The following is an 18,211-nucleotide window of genomic DNA, read 5'->3' on the forward strand; positions in this document are numbered from 1 at the left end:
CTGGTAGCCGTCAACAGCCTGGACAGGGCCCTGCGCGTGCTGGCAGACAAACACCCCAGCGAGGTGGTGGCCGGCCTGCTGCAGTGCTCCCCAACATGCACCTAGTACGGGGCTCACCAGACTTTAGGGCTGCTCTCACACTGGCAGAGGGGCCCCAAGACCCTCCCAAGGGACTTCAGGCCGGCCTTACTCCTGGGTGTCCCCACTGACAGAGCCCTGGTTCTCCACAGTGTCGCCATGACCATGTGGACGGTGATGCTCTTTGAGCCCCAGGCTGCGAAGAAGGTGCTGCAGGAGCTCATCAACGTGATGATGAACCAGTCGCTGCACAAGACCTCCGCCTCTACCAAGGACAACCCGCGCATCCTCTCCCTGGCTGTGAGTTGCTGGATGAGGCCTCACTGACCTCCGGGGCTGCTCTCAGCTCTCTGGGGCCACCCCTTCCCTTCCATGCCCGCCCCAAGCTTTGGCCTCCCCAGGGGTCAGGGAGATGTCCGTGTCTGGTGTCTTCTGCAGGCAGCCAGGACCATAAGCAAGATCCTCCTGCAGTCCAGCTGCCCACGGGACGCGGAAGCCATTTTCCCCCGGCTTTTCCTGGCACTGCTTTTCCAAGTGTCATTCACCACAGAGCTGACGCCAGAGGAGGTGCTAAGCTTCTGGACGGGCCACCAACAGGGTCTGATTGCTCCTATCAGGTGCGCCATCCCTGTCCGCTCGTCCCTGCCAGCCACCTGGAGCCAAGCCAGGGGTCCCGGTGGGAGCTGAGCATTTCTCCTCGTGCAGGTCTGTGGTGCAGGCCATGACGGTGCTGCTCTGCAGGATGGGCCTTGAGAGCCACATGCTGGCCATCAAGGCGCAGGGTGGCTGGGACATGCTGCTCAGTGCCCAGACCCACCTCATGGGAGTGCGCATCGTGGCCAGGTGAGAGCCCCTTCTCCACACTCCTGGGGGACTGTGCACCCCACCCCACCCCCTCCCTTGGGGCTGATGGCAGGGGGTCCCCACTGCTTGGAGAAAGTGCTGCAGTCCAGTGATGACCACACTGGTGCGAACCCCAGAGATGTGCCCGCCTGGCTCAGGCCTGACAGTGCTTCCTTCCCCCTTCCAGGGAGATGATGAAGACCCCAAGATCCCTGCGCTCCACCATCTTCCGCCATCTGGCAGAGCTCCTCTATGTGGAGAACCCCTCCTGGGAGATGGTTGCCATGGTCTTCTTTGTTGAGGTGAGCCTGATGGCACTGCTCCAAGCTCCCTCCGATGCTCAGTTCTCCCATGCCCGCTGCTGCAGCAGCAGCTGGGGCAGCAGGTGGGCTCTGGCTGGTACCACGGAGGAGCAAGGCGAGCAACCAGTGTGGTGTGGGGCACGGGGGCTCTCCGCAGTCCCTGCTGCCTCCATTCAGGCTTGGCCTTGCCCTGCCTGAGCTGACGGCTGGAGCCAGCGCTGCACCTCTCCAGCTCCCGTTGCGTGTGTTTCAGATGGTGGGCTGCATTGGCCTCAGTGAAGAGCTGGACTGTGCCCTGGCAATCTTCCCCACGTATCTGCAGAGCCAGTGCCTGGGGATGCCCACCCTGGTGCTCAGGGCCATCCTCAGGCTCACCGAGAGGCCTGACACAGTGAGTAGGGGGCAGCTGGGGCAGCCAGGACAACAGCCCATGGCAGAGCTGTGGGTGGTAGGTAACGCGGCGGCTTGGGCTTTTCTGGGCATGGGGAGCTGAGCCAGCTGCAGCCAGCTCTCCCGCGTCCCTGGCCCACTGCCCCATGGCAAGGGGAGAGGCAGCAGTGCCGAGGGGAACAGCACGTCCCAGCAGGGATGATGGCAGCAGAGCCACCAGCCCGAGTGTGGGGTCTGCAGAGCGTGGCCGTGGGGTGATGAGCCCCGGGATGAAACGCAGGGCCTGCTGGCAGCTCGCGCAGCTTTCCAAGCAGCGCTGGTCACCCACCAGGCTGCTCAGGGGGTCTGCTGCAAAAGGGGGCAGCCGAGGGTCTGGCAAGGAGCCAGAGCTGTCTGTCCTCCCCCTGCACACCCTGCTCTTCCCATGGCCGTGCCAGGGAGCCCTGTCTGCCAGGCGCTTGCCCTCCTAACCCATGCTGCCTGCTGAGAAGCCAGCGGGGAGGCCAGTGCTCACGGGGAGGGTTTTCAGCCCTGCGGTCACTTGCTGCTTCACAAAAATGAGGTGGCGTGTCTCACACAGGCAAGGAAAACCCTTGTCCTGCTGCCGTACGTCATGGAGCGGCTGCAGGCTGATGACAGCGACGGCAGCGCCGTGGCCCTCTCCGTGCTTGACAACATGCTCCAGCTTCCGGCGGGGAAGAAGCCCAGCCTCATTGCCCCGGCGCTGGCTGACAAGCTCCAGCCACTCTTTGACAATGTAAGGCTGGCGGAGAGCCCCATGCTCCCCTCATTGAGCACCTCCCTCGCGTCTCCCACTGCAGCCCCCATGCTCTGCAGGAGGATGCTTTGCCCTGCAGCCCCCAGGCACTGTCGCTGCCCTCGGTGACTCCGTGCTGCACCCCAAACCCCCAGCGTGGACTCACCCTGGCTCGGCCTCCTTGCCGCAGGGCGGACGGGGGTGGCAGGACAGCAGCCGGTGTGCTGAGCAACACCAATGTGCACCCTGCCCTGGCAGCATCCCCCAGTCCTCCACAGGGTCTCCCTCTCCGGCCCCCAGCCCCTCTGCACAGACATTCTGCATGCCACGGCTCATGCACTCCCTTATGGAGCAGGGCTGCCTGCAGCCATCTGGGGGAAGTTCACCTCCACGTCAGCCCCTCGCTTGCCATGGGCTTGCGCTTGGGGCTGAGGTCCTCCTCCCCTCCTTCCCCAGCATTTGGACACTGTGCGGGAGCAATCCATCCACCTCTTCCAAAGCGTGATGTGGCTCGTGGTGGGCGCTGAAAAGAAGAAGATGAAGAAGAAGGTGTGGAGCAGCCTGCTGCCACTGCTCTTGCACCTGCACGATCAGAACAAAAGTGTGGCCAAGGTGGGATTCTTAGCCTGACCGGTCCTTTGGGCCCGGCAATGCTGACACTGGACCCTTCAAATGTGTGCCACTGGGAGGTCTAGCTTGCTGAGTCCCTAGGGCCAGGCAGAGCCCCCCTCCCTGCCCACTGCTGCCCTTTTCCTGCTGCTGCCCAGGTGGACGGGGAGGTGGGTCCCTTTCCTACCCAGCTCCCTCCGCACAGCCCCTGGCATGGGTCCTGCAGCCCCAGAGACTGAGCTACAGCTCCACAACAGCCTGGGGCCCCCAGGGCCAAAGCACTGAAGCCCTGACGGCCTTCCAGTCAGAGAGGGTGATTGTCCTTCTCTTCCCCGGGGTGCTGAACATGGTGACAGCACCAATTCCCAGCTGGAGCGTCTTGCTGGCATGGGGTAGAAGAGGTTCTGAGCCCCGCCAAGAGGGAGGACACAGGGTCCTGCGCCCTCGATGATGGTGGTGGCATCTCTGTTGCTCACCAGGCCTCCCAGGAAGCCCTCTGCAGTGCTGGCCTGTTCCTGAAGTGGAGGCAGCTGGTGCACATGGCTGCGACCGGGCAGGCATGGAGGATCAGCGAGTGCCTGGTAAGCAGAGCCCCAACACCCCTGGGATCTTCCCCGGGCAAGCCCTGCCCTGTGCCCTGCGGGGGGGGTGGAGGGCTGTGCCCCCTTGGCTGCACACACCCTCCTGGAGCAGGCTCTGCTCCGCATTGCCTTTGCCCCTGGGGTCCCCAAGGGGACCCTGCCACTAGGATGGCACCCCTGCATCCCTGGGAGCCTGATGCTCCCTCTGAACCCCGGTGCCACACAGTGGGGAGCTGGGGATGTCCTGCTGGGGGGAAGGGGGATGGCCCTGGGTGGAGGGATGGCCAAACGCGGGGGCAGCTCTGCGCCGACCCTGCACCCTTCTCCTCTCTCCAGCTGGCCAAGAAGAGGAGCAGGGCTATGGCCTACCTGCACCAGAGCCTGCATTACCTGCACAGCTCGCAGGAGCCCCTGCGATGGGAGGCTGTCAGGTTCATCGGTGAGCCATGACTCCCAGGGTCCCTGTGTCCCAGCACAGGACCTATGGGGCACCCCTTCACCCCCTCCTGCCCCTGCCTGCACAGGTGGGGCTGGCAGGAGGCTCATCCATCCCCTCCCTGATGCTGCACTCCGGGGTCAGCCCTCCCGGGGGGACCGTGCAGCCAGGTGGGCTGGCTGCAAGGGTCTCTGAGCGGCAGCAGCATCCTTGACACACTGTGTTGCTCCAGGGCTCGTTGGGCGGTGCTTGCGTGAGCAGTGGTACCTGGAGTACATCCGACATGGTGAGCGAGGGCAGTGGGGAGGAGGAAGGAGATAGCACGGAGCTCCCCCCCGCAACCTGGGCAAGGGGGGATCTGCTCCCAGCGTGCCTAGGGGGGACGGGGTGTTTCTGCAGGGGGCTATTCCTGAGAAGCAGCTTCCAGCCGAGCCACCTGTCCCCTGGCTGCCTCCTGGCCCTGGCAATCACAGGGGGCAGTGTGCCCTGCCTGGAGGGGACACAGGGCTGTCACCTCACCTCTGCTGCTTTGTCCCCACAGTCCTTAAAGGCGCAATGAAAGACACCAGCCCCCTGGTCTCCTCCCTGGCAACTCAGACATTCCTCATCCTTGGACGACGAAGGCTGTAAGGGGTGGTTTAACCTGTGATTACTGCGCTTATGGCTGCCAAGGACATGGGGGAGGTGGCACTCGACCCCCAGCGAGGGCTCTGCTCAGGCAGAGACGAAGCAGCAGCCCCAGCCCGAGGATGCTCTGCAGGCTTCTCTTCCTGAAGGCTAACAGGGAAGAAGACACCTCAGCCCCAGAGGAGCTGGCGTCCTCTGGAGAGCGGCGGGACAACTGCTCTTTCCAGTGGTCCAGGGCAAAGACGTGCCCTCATGCTTCGCCTTTGCCATAAAGTGCCAGCTGCTCCACTGGGCTGTGAAGCAGAGGGGAGAAGCCCAAGGTGGAGCCGAAGCAGAACTTGAAAGCAATGCCTTCCATCCCCTCTCCAGGGCCACGCTGCCGGAATAAATGACTTTTTCTGCCACCCACTGTCTGAGCAGCCTGCACTGCCTGGGGCTGACGTGGCCGAGCCCAGGGGCTACCAAGCCGCCGATGCTCTGGCTCCAGCAGCACAGGCCCCTCCATGTCCCCAGCAGGATGGGCAGCTCTGCCTCCTGCCCGTGCCGCTTGTCCCCACCTGCCCTGCAGCCACTGCTGCCCAGCACGTCACGAGAGCAGCAGTAAGAGGGCACACTGCAAAACCAAGCCCTCTGTTGAGCCATCAACAAAGCCCAACAAACAAAGCCCAAGCCTTTGACCAGTCTCCAAAGGGGAGACCACCTGCGGGCAGCCAGCAGCCCCTCCACGATGCCCCGGGCATGCACGGCAACAGTCTTTGGCCACCTATGGCCGGGGCGGTGAGCCTGTGGCGGCACAGAGGCCGGCCGAAGGGCGCTCCCGCTGCCCGCCGGGCTGCCCGCTCCCGGCTGTCCCGCACACCGGCCCCTCAGAGCCCACGCCACCGCCTTCCCGACCCCGCTGCCCCTGCGGCCCCACCGCCCCTCAGCACCGCGGGTCGGCCCCGCGCCTCCGCACAGAGCGGCAGAATCAGACTGGTCCGGGCTGGCAGGGACCTCTGGAGGCCATCCAGCCCAAGGCCCTGCAAAAGCAGCTCCCAGAGGAGCCGGCCGCTCAGGGTCACGGCCAGGCGGGGTTTGAGAGCCTCCAGAGACTGCCCAGCCCCGGGGCAGCCCACCCCAGGCCGTGACACCCCCACAGCAAAGCCCATCTCCTCCTGCTCGGAAGGGAAGGAGCTCCCTGTGTTACCGAAATCTCGGAATGAAGAACTTATCGACACCAATGTGATGTAGATAAGCAGACACTTCTTTATTGACGGCCGGGTGGGTGAGCGAGTCCTCTCACGATCAACGCACACCAAGTCTCAAAATTAGACGCCATATATAGAACTTATTCATACATATATCGTTAAGTATTCATGCATAGCCATGATATTTCCCGTAAAGCGTTAACATATTCTCCTCCTATATCCGATTCTGCGCAGTAGAGCTTAGAAAGGTCTAGAAATGGCTCTGGGGTACGATTTGGGTAGGTGGTATATGAGTCGGTGGTCGCGATCTCCCCCTGCCGGAATTACCTTTTACTAAAGTTCACGGTTTCTTGGCAGGTAAGCACAAGCTGTTCCAGTCGACTCTCCCCAGTTTCCATTCATCTCATATTCTGACACTTCAATACACCTTCTACCTACAGAAGACTGGTCAAATACAAAGAAACCTTTCAAACCCTGAAGTTATTACCAAAGTTTTAACAGTGGTTGTAGCCCATTCTTCTAGCCCTGTACGGGATGTACAGAGGATCTCATAGCAGCTTTTGCTGTGCAACTATAAGTTTCATTAAAATAGATTTCTTATCCTTCTATCTTTCTATTCTATAAAATAATTTTATAAAATCAAATAATCAATCAAATAAAGTCAATCAATCTTAACTTATTAGCAAATCTATAACATTTCCCCCCTTTGAAAGTGTTGAAAATCATTTTTCAGTACTTTCACATTATTTACATATCATTTGTTTCAACATATTTTGGTGGTGGACTATGTCTTGATGGAATAGTTGGTACTTCTCTCATACGATTGACTGAAATTCTGTTGGTAAACTGTTTCTTCAAACTTGCATATACTAGCACGATCATCAGAATTACAATTAGTAACAGAAACAAAGTTTTGATTATGGATTGTATCCAAGAGCTCAAATTCCATCCCAGTTTGTTAAAAATTTTCCCCAACCAGTCTTCTGACATATCTTCTTGAATTGATTCTGTTTCTTTTTCAATTTTATCTAATAAATCCAAATCATGCTCCACATCTTGTGTGACATTTGAAATGTGGATACAACAGTGGTCCAGCTTATCCTTGAGATATCCACATACTCCGTGTTCTTTAAGTAGGAGCATATCTAATGCCATTCTATTTTGTAAAGTCATTCTGGAGGTCGCCTGTAATTGTATATTCAATTCCTTAAACCCCTTTTTGGTAACGTTTGCTAATTTTTCCACTTGACCAGTTAACTGATAGAGCCATGCTCTGTTTCTATATGAAGCTATAGGATTTAAAAGTGATTCAAGTGCCCAGCCAATTTTCACTCCTGTAGATGGTTCATTCCAAATATCATCATTTATCTCAGATCTCTTTATTCGTTTCAATTCTAAATTCTCTAAAGATCCTCTAAAGGGTGATTTCTTGCAAACTGGACACAATGTTGGCATGCCTAAAGTAATTTCTTTCACCTTACCTTCTAATGGTAAATGTGATGTCCAGGTTCCATCACTTAATGCCCAAACTAAATGTCCTGGACTTCGAATAGTAGTTTTTCTGCAACTAAACAAAGTTCCTTTTCTAACTGTAAAAGTGCCGGTTAAATTGAAAATATTCTTAAGACCTCGACAGAAACAACCCTATTTCAAAGCAGCGGCCAACGGAGGAATTCTTTGGATTACTAAGTCTGCATTACTGCAATCATACACTTTTTCACATTTCCACCATGGCACTATTTTATTTTCCTTCTCCCGATGAAGTTGACCTATCATTGACCCAGGGTAATACTGAAAAAACTTTTCCATCCCAGGTCAAACACCAAGAAGTTCTTGCCATATACTGAAAATGGGAAAATATGGACATAGACCGTATAGAGTCCCATTGTTCTACTAAGTGGGCACCTTGGCCCGTTTTGTTACACTTCCATTTCATGACACTTCTGCTCACATTGGTTTCAAGTTGTTCATCATAAGAACACCATCCTAACTGGGGATTTGGACCCCCAGGAAAGAGAACTCAAGCTATGGCACTAGGTCGGGATCCTGTTATAAAATCATAATTCAATAGTTTTTTACAATCTGTTTCTTTCCCTGGCGACTTCCACTGTTTTCTGATAACCTTTACTTGTTCATACCATTGAGTTACTGGCCTTTGTTCACAATAGGTGGTCTCATTTTTACATTCCAGATTGGTCAGATTCATGGTTAACATTCCCCATGGAATAGATTCACCTACTGCCCTCGGTATTGGCAAACAGGCAGTGATCTGCGTGACATTTTGTAAATTGGCAAATTCTTTAGTCAATCCTACCATCAAATTTTCCTCAGCCATTTGTTTGGGAATTTCAATCACTTGTTCTGTTTCTACTTGTCTTTTGTTCCTGTCCACCAAGCCAGCCCATGATGCCACCAACACTACCGACCAAAATAAAATCCAATATAAAAATTAGACATGTTTCAGTGTCAATTTTCAAGTCTCTGGGTCACGACTGACAATCTTCCATGGAGTAGGTGCTTTCTTCACTCGAGTATAGTGTATCCAAGCATCTGATTCTGCTATCTTGATAGCTGTAAAAGTGGTTAACAGTATCTGGAAAGGTCCTCTCCAGCGCTCCTGCAAAGGTTCGGAGGTCCAGGTCTTCACATAGACATAGTCTCCTGGTTGGAAATCATGCACTGAATTTTCCAGGGGTAAAGGTCTATTCCAAATTACTGCACTCCAAATCGCAGCCAAAGTTTTCCTTAGAAAAAGCAAATAGTTATGGGCATCTTGTTTTCCTTTTACATGTATGTTTAGATTTGGCTCTAGAGACTCATATGGTTTTCCATATAATAATTCATAAAGACTGACCGAGGTTCCACTCTTTGGCTGTACCCTGACTCATAATAATGCAAATGAAAGTGCCTGAGGCCACTTTAGACTGGTTTCTTGACAAATTTTACTTATTTGTCGTTTCAAAGTTTGCTTCCTCCTCTCCACTTTTCCACTAGATTGTGGTCTCCAAGACGCATGCAAATCCCAATTACTACCCAATACTTTGCTAACACTTTGGACTACTTCAGCAACAAAGGGTGGACCTCTGTCAGAGGAAATTCCAATAGGAACTCCAAATCTCGGAATTATTTCTTGTAACAACCACTTCACAACCTCTTTTTGCTTGTGTGCTGCGACAGGGAAGGGCTTCTGGCCATCCTGTAAAAGTATCAACCCTTACCAGGTTGTACCGGTACCCATTTTGTCTAGGTAACTCTGAAAAATCTACTTGCCAATAATCTCCAGGTTCTGTACCAGATTTCAGTCTACCCATTTGAACCTTTTTCTTAATCACTGGATTATTTTTCAAACATACTTCACACTTTGCAGTTACCATTTTAGCTATTCCCAACATCTTAACTGATCTTACCTGCTTTCGTAAAGATGTTACTAAGGTTTCTGCCCCCCAGTGACATTCTTGATGCCTCGTTTGAATTATCTCTCTCATCACAAGAGGTGGAATTACTACCTGTCCATTAGGAGTTATCCACCACCCAGCTAAGTTTTTCTTAGCGTTTAATAACTGACCCAATTTGTCATCTTCCTCTGAATCTCTGTTTTTCCCTAGGAAGGGTTACTGTTTGAGAAGGAATTCTTGCCATTTGCAATGCTTGTTTCTTTGCTACCTTTTTTTTTCTTTTTTTTTTCTGTTTTATCAGCTAAATTATTCCCAGCTATTATTTTTGTATTCCCAATGTGATGTGCCTTACAGTGCATGATTGCTACTTGATCTGGCTTTTGAACTGCTTGCAATAATTGTATAGTTTCCTTTTGATGCTTAATGTTTGATCCTTGAGAGGACAATAGCCCTCTTTCTTTCCACAAAGCCCCATGGACATGCACTACCCCAAAGGCATATTTTGAATCTGTCCAGATATTTACTTTCTTGTCTTTACTTAATTCTAGGGCTTGAATCAAGACAATACGTTCCGCTTTCTGGGCTGATGTAGTACTCGCCAATGCTCCTGCTTCTATAACTGTAGTCTCTGTTGTTACCGCATATCCAGCGTATCGGACTCCTTGTCCCATAAAGCTGCTTCCATCAGCATACAATTCCCAGTCTGATCGCTCCAATGGTACATCCTTCAAGTCTTCGCGACTGGAGTAAACATACTCGAGGGTAGCCAAGCAGTCATGTTCCAGTTGTCCTTCTTCCTGTATGGAACTTAAAAACACTGCAGGATTTACCAGGTTAGTTGTCTTTAAAATCACATCATCTTGTTCAGTCAGTACTACCTGGTACTTCATCATTTGGCTCGGAGACAGCCAGTGTCCCCCCTTTTGTTCTAAAACAGTTATCACCATGTGTGGGACATAGACTGTTATTGTTCTTCCCAAAGTCAATTTCCGAGCTTCTTGCATGAGCATCACTGTTGCTGTCACTGCTCGAAGGCAGTTTGGCCACCCTTTACTCACTGTGTCCAGTTGTTTAGAGAAATATCCGACTGGTCATTTCCAGCTTCCTACCTTCTGGGTTAACACTCCCAGTGCAAGGTGCTGCCTTTCGTGAACAAACAACTGAAAATCTTTGGTTAAATCCAAAAGTCCCAAAGCAGGTGCAGACATTAAGGCACGTTTTAACTCTACAAAAGCCTTTGCTGTGGTGGGCCCCATACAAAGGGAGAATTCTTTTGGGCCTCATACAGCGGTTTAGCTATTAGCCCATAGTTCATAATCCAAAGATGACACCACCCAGTCATTCCCAAAAATGCTCTGAGTTCAGGAATATTTCTCGGCTCAGGTATACCACAAATAGCTTCTTTGCGATCTTTTCCTAATTGTCGCTGTCCTTTTGAAATCTCAAAGCCCAGATATATCACAGTCTGGTAGGCTGTTTGGGCTTTCTTCCTGGATACCTTGTACCCATTTAGTCCCAGGAAATTAAAGAGGTCAATAGTCACCTGTATACAAGTAAATCTTTCTTCTGTAGCAATCAGTATGTCACCCACATATGGTAAGAGTAAATGCCCAGGTCTTGATTTATCCTGTTTCCAGATTTCAAGTTCCTTTGCTAACTGATTTCCAAAAATAGTTGGACTGTTTTTAAATCCTTGGGGTAATCTAGTCCGTGTCAGCTGCATCCTTCGCCCGGTTTGAGGATTTTCCCATTCAAAAGCAAACAGTTTTCTACTTTCCTTTTCCAAAGGTATACAGTAGAAAGCATCTTTTAAATCAAGCACTGTAAACCACTGATAAGTCTCCCTTAATGCTGTTAACAGTGTATAAGGGTTTGCTACTACAGGATAAATATCCTGAGCTATTTAGTTTACTGCTCTCAAGTCTTGCACCAGCCTATATTCACCCGAGGGTTTCTGACTGGTAAAATAGGAGTATTATACTCAGATTCACATTCTTCCAAAATTTTATACTCCAAAAATGTATCAATCAATTTCTTCAATTCCTGTCTCACTTCTGATTTGATTGGATCTTGTTTAATTCTCACTGTTCCTGCGCCTTCCTTCCAATCTATTTTAACAGGTTCTGCTAGTTTCGATTTACCAGGAATATTTGTTTCCCATACAGTAGGGATCGCTGCCAAATCCACCTCCGGTGGAATTTCTTGTTCCTTTACTTTTTCTTGTATCATCAGGATTTCTCCCGGTTTTGACTCAGGTATTTTCAAGAAAAGTTCTCCTTCGTCAAAAACACTTTGTGCATTTAATTTGGATAACAAATCTCTTCCTAAGAAGGGTATCGGACATTCTGGCACATACAAAAATTCATGTGTAATTATCTTATTTCCAAATTTCAAATCCAGGGGTTGCAGGAATGGCCTGGTTTTGTTCCAATTTTTCCTTTACAGGTATTTAATAAAAAAAAATGTCGCTCCTGTATCCACTCCCAATCTCACAATTTGAACAGCATTTTTTTCCCCACTTTCTTATTATCAGAAGTTATAGCCATTACCAAATTATCTCTAATAGTTAGCTTACATTCATCCTGCCAATCCTTTCTTTGTCTTAAGTACAAGAACAAATCCACATTTGGCATTTGATTCCATTTCCCTTCTCTTTTACAATACAGCATTAACTGCAGAATAGCGTTATAATTCAGTGTCCCATTCATGGGCCACTTTTCCTGATCATCCAATATGTACAAAGGCCACCAATTATTACAATACTCAAATTATTACAATACTCAATCATCTGGCTCTTTTGCAGATCATCATGTAAATTTCCCCAATGTGCCAATAAACATCCCAACAAAGAATTTTTCGGGATTTTGTCATTTACAGCAAGATTACCCATGCTTTTACTTTTAAACAAGCGAGTTAACTTAGATGCCCTGGTATAATCACTCACAGTACAATACACAATTATTCAACTCTGTCACTCTCATCCGCGGATCCACTCTCCACACTCGCTTTTGTGCTCAATTGCACGTCTCACCCTTACAGCCACACTCACACTTTCCCACAGTTACTTTAAACAAAGACATAAAACACAATATTATACACTTCTTAATTTTCACCTCAATACACAAACACAAGAAAACATTCCGTATCAAAAAAAACCCCACAAAACCCTTCTAACTTCTTGTTAGAGGCACTACTTTAGAGAACACTATAGCATATAGGTTCTCTTGTTTCCACTTTTGTCCAACCCTGCAATAGCTTTCGCTTATGTCTTACGGGCAGACTCCTAGTCCTACCCTGCGCAGCTTTCACCGCGTCTGACAGGCAGACTTACTCAGTGGGACTCAAACCCACCGGTGGGACTCTAACCCACTCCTTACCATACACTTATTATAGTGGGACTCCTACCCACTTCCTCTAGTGCACTTACTTTACTGGGACGCTAACCCACTAACTACAATTAGAAAAAGAAGTGTCTTACCAAAAATCCAGGGAACCTCGCAAAGAGCCTTATGGATCGGGGATCAATGGGTATCCCTGAGAAATCCTCGGTGCCGGCTGGAACCGATCAGGTCCCCGACTACTCCGGTCTCCTTCAGCGAGGTCCCATCTGGGTCGCCAAAACTGTTACCGAAATCTCGGAATGAAGAACTTATCGACACCAATGTGATGTAGATAAGCAGACACTTCTTTATTGACGGCCGGGTGCGTGAGCGAGTCCTCTCACGATCAACGCACACCAAGTCTCAAAATTAGACACCATATATAGAACTTATTCATACATATTCATTAAGTATTCATGCATAACCATGATATTTCCCGCAAAGCATTAACATATTCTCCTCCTATATCCGATTCTGCGCAGTAGAGCTTAGAAAGGTCTAGAAATGGCTCTGGGGTACGATTTGGGTAGGTGGTATATGAGTCGGTGGTCGTGATCTCCCCCTGCCGGAATTACCTTTTACTAAAGTTCACGGTTTCTTGGCAGGTAAGCACAAGCTGTTCCAGTCGACTCTCCTCGGTTACCATTCATCTCATATTCTGACACTTCAATACACCTTCTACCTACAGAAGACTGGTCAAATACAAAGAAACCTTTCAAACCCTGAAGTTATTACCAAAGTTTTAACAGTGGTTGTAGCCCATTCTTCTAGCCCTGGTACGGGATGTACAGAGGATCTCATAGCAGCTTTTGCTGTGCAACTTTAAGTTTCATTAAAATAGATTTCTTATCCCTCTATCTTTCTATTCTATAAAATAATTTTATAAAATCAAATAATCAATCAAATAAAGTCAATCAATCTTCACTTATTAGCAAATCTATAACACCTGTGTGGCCGTTTGTGCCCGTTGCCCCTTGTCCCATTGATAAGATCCCGTCGGGCCGAGGCCCAGGTGCGGTGCCCAGAGCCCAGGCAGCGCCCTGAGGGAAGGTGCCGGAGGCAGTGACAGGCACGGGGGCTGGTGGCCCTTCCCCTGGCCGCCTGGCCTCAGCCACTCCTGCAGCTGGGGCGAGAGAAGGCTCCAGGAGCCCAGGGACTGGGGCTCCCAACTAGGCACACGTAGAAGCCTCTGGGACTCTTTGTCCAACAGCCCTGCTGGCAGCTCCGGCGCTGGATCCAGGAGTGGTGATCTCCCTCTCTCTCTAGCTGTCTTGCCCGATGTCGCGCCCCTGCCGCCTCAGCTTTTTCTCCTAAAGTAATACAAGGCCTACCCCAGCTTCTCCTAAAGCCACATAGCTTGGTTGGATATAATTGTGAAAGGGTCAATGTTTACTGGGTGTTTGTTCCATTAAAGTTGATGTTTAGGTACGGACCTTGGGTGTTACCTCAGCGCAACCCACACCAAGGGCATTTGCGAGTCTGAGTCGCTCTCTCCCTCCTCATAGCTGGGATGTGACAGATCCCCCCTGAGTCTTCTCTCCTGCAGGCTGAACAGGCCCAGCCCCCTCAGCCTGTCCTCCTAAGGGAGATGCTCCAGTCCCCTCACCATCTTTGTAGCCCTCTGCTGGCCCCTCTCCAGTACTTCCTTGTCTCTCTTGAACTGGCGAGTACCTTCTGGAGCCCTCACCCATGGCATTCCTCCAAGGAGGTCCTTGAAGAAGCCAGCGTTAGCTCTCCTGAAGGCCAGGGCGGCAATCCTACTTGTCGGCTCGCTTCCTCAGCACAGGACCCTGAACTCCGCCATCTCATGGTCATTGCGGCCAAGGCTGCCTTCAACTTTCACATCCCCAACCAGCCCTCTGCTTGCAAAGACAGGCTCTAAGAGCACACCTTGCCTCGTTGGCTCCTCCACCACCTGCGTCAAAAAGTTACCGTCGGTGCTCTGCAGAAACCTCCTGGACTGTGTCAGCCTAGCTGGGTTGTCTTTCCAGCAGGTATCAGGGAGGCTGAAGTCCCCCATGAGAACCAGGGCCTGGCATCGTGAGGCTGCCTGCCATTGTCTGTAGAAGGCCTCACTGGCTTCCCCTCCCTCATCAGGTGGCCCGTAGCAAACACCTACAACGGCATCCCGCGTGTTGGCGGGCCCCTTCATCTTTACCCGTAACCTCTTGACTCGTCCTGCACCCACCCCAAGGGAGAGCTCGAGACCTTCCCGTTGCTCCCTCACACAAAGAGCAACTCCACCACCTCTCCCTGCTGGCCTCTTTTCTAAAAAGTACACAGCCACCCACGACAGCATCCCAGCCGTGGAGGCTATCCCGCCATGTCTCCGTAACCGCAATGAGATCATGGCCCTGCGACCGCACACAGATCTTTCATTCTTCCTGGTGATTCCCTGTGCCGCGTGTGTGGGTGTATGGGCACTGCAGAGAGGCGATCGAGCACACAGGTTTCCCGGGAGGGGTGCAAGAGGATCCACCGCCGCCATGCACAGCCTGGAGGCGGTTGGCCTTCTGGGACTCATCTCGGGAGGCAGCTAAGGAACACACATCGCTGCTCTGCTTGGCCTGGCCTAGGCCCCAGGCGCAGGTGATGGCACGAGCATTGCCGCACTGCAGCCCTCCCCCTGCATCCTTCGCTTTAAAGCTCGCCTCGCCAGGTTGGCCCAGCAGGCCTGGGCTGGGCCCAGTGGGGCTGGGGTGAGGAGCAGGGGGACTCCCCCCGCCCCCGCCCGGCTTCCAGCCAAGGGATGATGGAACAGTGCCCTGCACCATGGCAACAGTGACCAGGGTAACCCGAGTGACCCCACCAGTGCCAGTCTGTGCGGCTGCGGCTGAGCGCACGGGAGGGCGTCTGTCGTCCCTGTGTGCCCACCAGCCTTGGAGCAAGGGGAGCCGCGCAGGCCTTGTCCCGAGCCCCAGGTGGAAGAGAGAAGAGCCTCGGCGTGCCTGACGGTGTGGGGGCTGAGCCCCAGCTCAGCCTGGCCACAAGCGGGTGCGGCCCCAGGAGCGAGGTGACAGAGGGGTCCCTACGACAAGTGGCATGCCCCCAGTCTAGATGAACCCCAGCCCCATAGAGGGAGAAGGAGGAAGAGGGAGTCAGTCCCAACCCCCTGGGGCAAGGAGCGGTCAGTGGGGCCCTGGGGCATCAGGAAGGGTCACAGTGGGGCACTTTGTGACGTGCCGTGTCACCCAGTGCTGCCCCCACAGTGTCTGGGAGGAAGGTGCTGGGGCAGGCTGGTGGCAAGGAGCCCCCTGAACAGAGCTACTTCTGCCCCACCGCCCCTGGCAGGGCAGCCCCGGGTGGTGCAGGCTTCCCTTCACCCCTTTCCTCTCTCCCTGCCGCAGGATGTCGAGGATACCCGCCAGCCATCCCAGGTAGTCCTGGCAGGAGAAGGACAGAGCTGCCCCAGCTCCCAGATCACGGCTGAAGCCCAACAATCTGTGCACGTTCCCGCTGCTGCATGCGCGTGAGTGTGAGGGCATCGTGGGAAGGGGGCTGCCCACGCTGCTCACCCTGCCCTGCCCTGCCCCAGACTCGCAGCCCCCGGCCAGGCTGGCAGCCAGGCTCCCATGGGGCAGCAGCCAAAGACCCGGCCCTGCCACAGCATCCCTGCGGCAGGGACCCTCCCTGCCCCTGGTACCAGTGCATCCTTCACCCAGGCACACCGGGGCCCCCTCCTGGTGCTGCCCTCCAGCATCGCACCCTCACCCCTGGGGCGCGCAGGGGACACCAGTGTCCCAGCCTTGAGCTGGGGCTGGGGACATCCCCAGGAGCTGGGCAGAGGGCTCGCGCTTTCCCCACGGCCTGACCCCAGCCCTGCCTGCTCTGTGCCCGCCAGATTCCTGCCACTCTGACTTGGCTGCGCCCATGGAGGAAGAGAATACCCTGGACATCATCCGAGGCTTCCTCAGGATCAGACCAAAGGTATGCGTGGCCACTTCTACGAGGCTGTGCCCCTACCTCCCGGCCAGTCTTTCTGCCCACATGCCCTGCTCACAAGGTGCCAGGGGCTATGCCCCCTCCCAGCTATCTCTCCCCACTGACACTGTTATCCAAAAAGTGTGCGCCTTCGCCCGTTGGGCAAGAGCCAGGCGACGCACAGAGGCCAGGCATTTCTTTATTACAGATTCGCGCAAAGCTGGGGCTTAGGTGATGATGCTCTACGAAGCAAGCCCAAAGCTCAGAAGAACAAGATTAACATTTATGCAGTCTAGTTATACATACGTATTTTCCAAACTCTGCCTAAAAGATGCTATTGGTAATTAGTACGCGCGGTAGCTTTCCGTTGGTCTATATATCTCTCGCTTTGATTTCAAGTTACAGTGTGTTTTTCATTTACTGCATGTCTGAGGGAGGGGTGAGGGTGAGTCCTTTAGTCCTGAATGGAGTCGGTGGTTGCGTGTCCCCCCCCCCCCCCCCCCCCGGCTGCCTTTACCTTGCCCCTAGTTAGAGTCTCGTTCCGCTGGCTTCTTGCCTTTGTTGCAAGTAACGGGCTGTTGGCACCTCCTGGGGTGAGGTGTTCCCCTTATCAGGCTTGGAGTTCTCCTTCAAGGGCACTTGTCATTGGGACAAAGTTACAGGCGTATGGCGACCCTAACTTCCCGAGCAGAAGTGAATCACTTCATGTTGACTACAATGTGATAATGGGGATCAAATGCATAGCTAGACATCAGCGCTGTCTGTCCCTCTGTCCCCTCCTCGGCTGGCAGCAAGCAGACCAGAAGCTGAAGTTTCTGGCCTCCATCTGCACCGTCTGCGACACCGCCAGCATGGACTCCAGCGTGTGGGACGAGCTTAACGACTTTCAGTGCGAGGTGGTGGACACCATCCAGGTGAGGGGACAAGCAGTCAGGCCTCAAGAGGCAGGCCCAGGGGCAGTGGGCAGTGGCACAGGGGCAGGAGAGGGCTTGGCCGGGTAGGGGGGTGCGAAGGAGCGCTGCTCCAGGTTTCTCTCCTTGGAGATGTTCTAAAGCCACTGGCGTGGCCCGACTGGAGCTGGGGGTTGGACCCAATGATGTTTGCAGGTCCCTTGGCCAGCCTGTGGCTCCGTGATGGGCACAGAACTTGCCACCACGGGGCCTGGGACCACTGAGTGCTGGGTTGGGAGGGGGTGCCAGGATGGGGGCAGCCGGGGCTCTGCCAGCCCCGCAGGCTCTTGCTGGGTGAAGGAGACTGCCCCATCCTGACGTGACTCACCCTGCTGTGCTCCCCAGGTGCTGCTGCAACAGGAGCCCACTGACGACCTGGGCACCACGGTGCGGCAGCAAGCCATGTTGGCCATCACCTCCATGAGGTACCTGCCCCCGGCCCCCAGCTTGGCCTCCTCGGTGCCAGGTGGCCCCGACAGCACTCGTCCATATGGGGGGCATCCCCAGTGCTGGGTCTGAGAGGGAGGGGCAGGGGGCGGTACAGGGTTTTCCCCCTCAACTTGAGTGTCAGTAGCGTGGGGCTTGACATGACCCCTGCGGCGTGGGAGCCGAGCCAGGTCTCCAGCCCCAGAGTCTGCCTCTCCCTGGCTGGGCCCCAAGAGCACCCCTTTGTCCCTGCAGCAGAGTGGGACTGCTTCTGGAGGAGAAGACAAGCAGCCTCCTCCAAGCCTGCTTCTGCAGCATCTTCTACCAGC

The 18,211-nt window shown here is 53.2% G+C and overlaps 1 protein-coding gene across 1 annotated transcript; it reads left to right on the forward strand.

The window, feature by feature from the left end:
* Positions 1 to 5: 5 nt before the first annotated feature.
* LOC129736087 (maestro heat-like repeat-containing protein family member 6) lies at positions 6 to 4,010 on the forward strand. The gene is made up of 10 exons (XM_055710329.1): positions 6 to 104; positions 231 to 378; positions 517 to 695; positions 784 to 921; positions 1,109 to 1,223; positions 1,381 to 1,614; positions 2,194 to 2,370; positions 2,827 to 2,982; positions 3,459 to 3,560; positions 3,897 to 4,010. The coding sequence occupies exons 2-10, from the start codon at positions 238 to 240 to the stop codon at positions 4,008 to 4,010; spliced, it is 1,356 nt and encodes a 451-aa protein (XP_055566304.1). The 5' UTR covers positions 6 to 104; positions 231 to 237.
* The last annotated feature ends 14,201 nt before the right edge of the window (positions 4,011 to 18,211 follow it).

The sequence above is a fragment of the Falco cherrug genome, chromosome 4 (assembly GCF_023634085.1).
Source record: "Falco cherrug isolate bFalChe1 chromosome 4, bFalChe1.pri, whole genome shotgun sequence".
Taxonomy (NCBI): domain Eukaryota; kingdom Metazoa; phylum Chordata; class Aves; order Falconiformes; family Falconidae; genus Falco; species Falco cherrug.

Coding starts and splice junctions, on each gene's coding strand:
- LOC129736087 (XM_055710329.1), top strand. CDS start 238: ATGACCATGTGGACGGTGATGCTCTTTGAGCCCCAGGCTGCGAAGAAG. Junction 696..783: donor GGTCTGATTGCTCCTATCAG/GTGCGCCATCCC, acceptor CTCCTCGTGCAG/GTCTGTGGTGCAGGCCATGA. Junction 2,983..3,458: donor AGAACAAAAGTGTGGCCAAG/GTGGGATTCTTA, acceptor GTTGCTCACCAG/GCCTCCCAGGAAGCCCTCTG.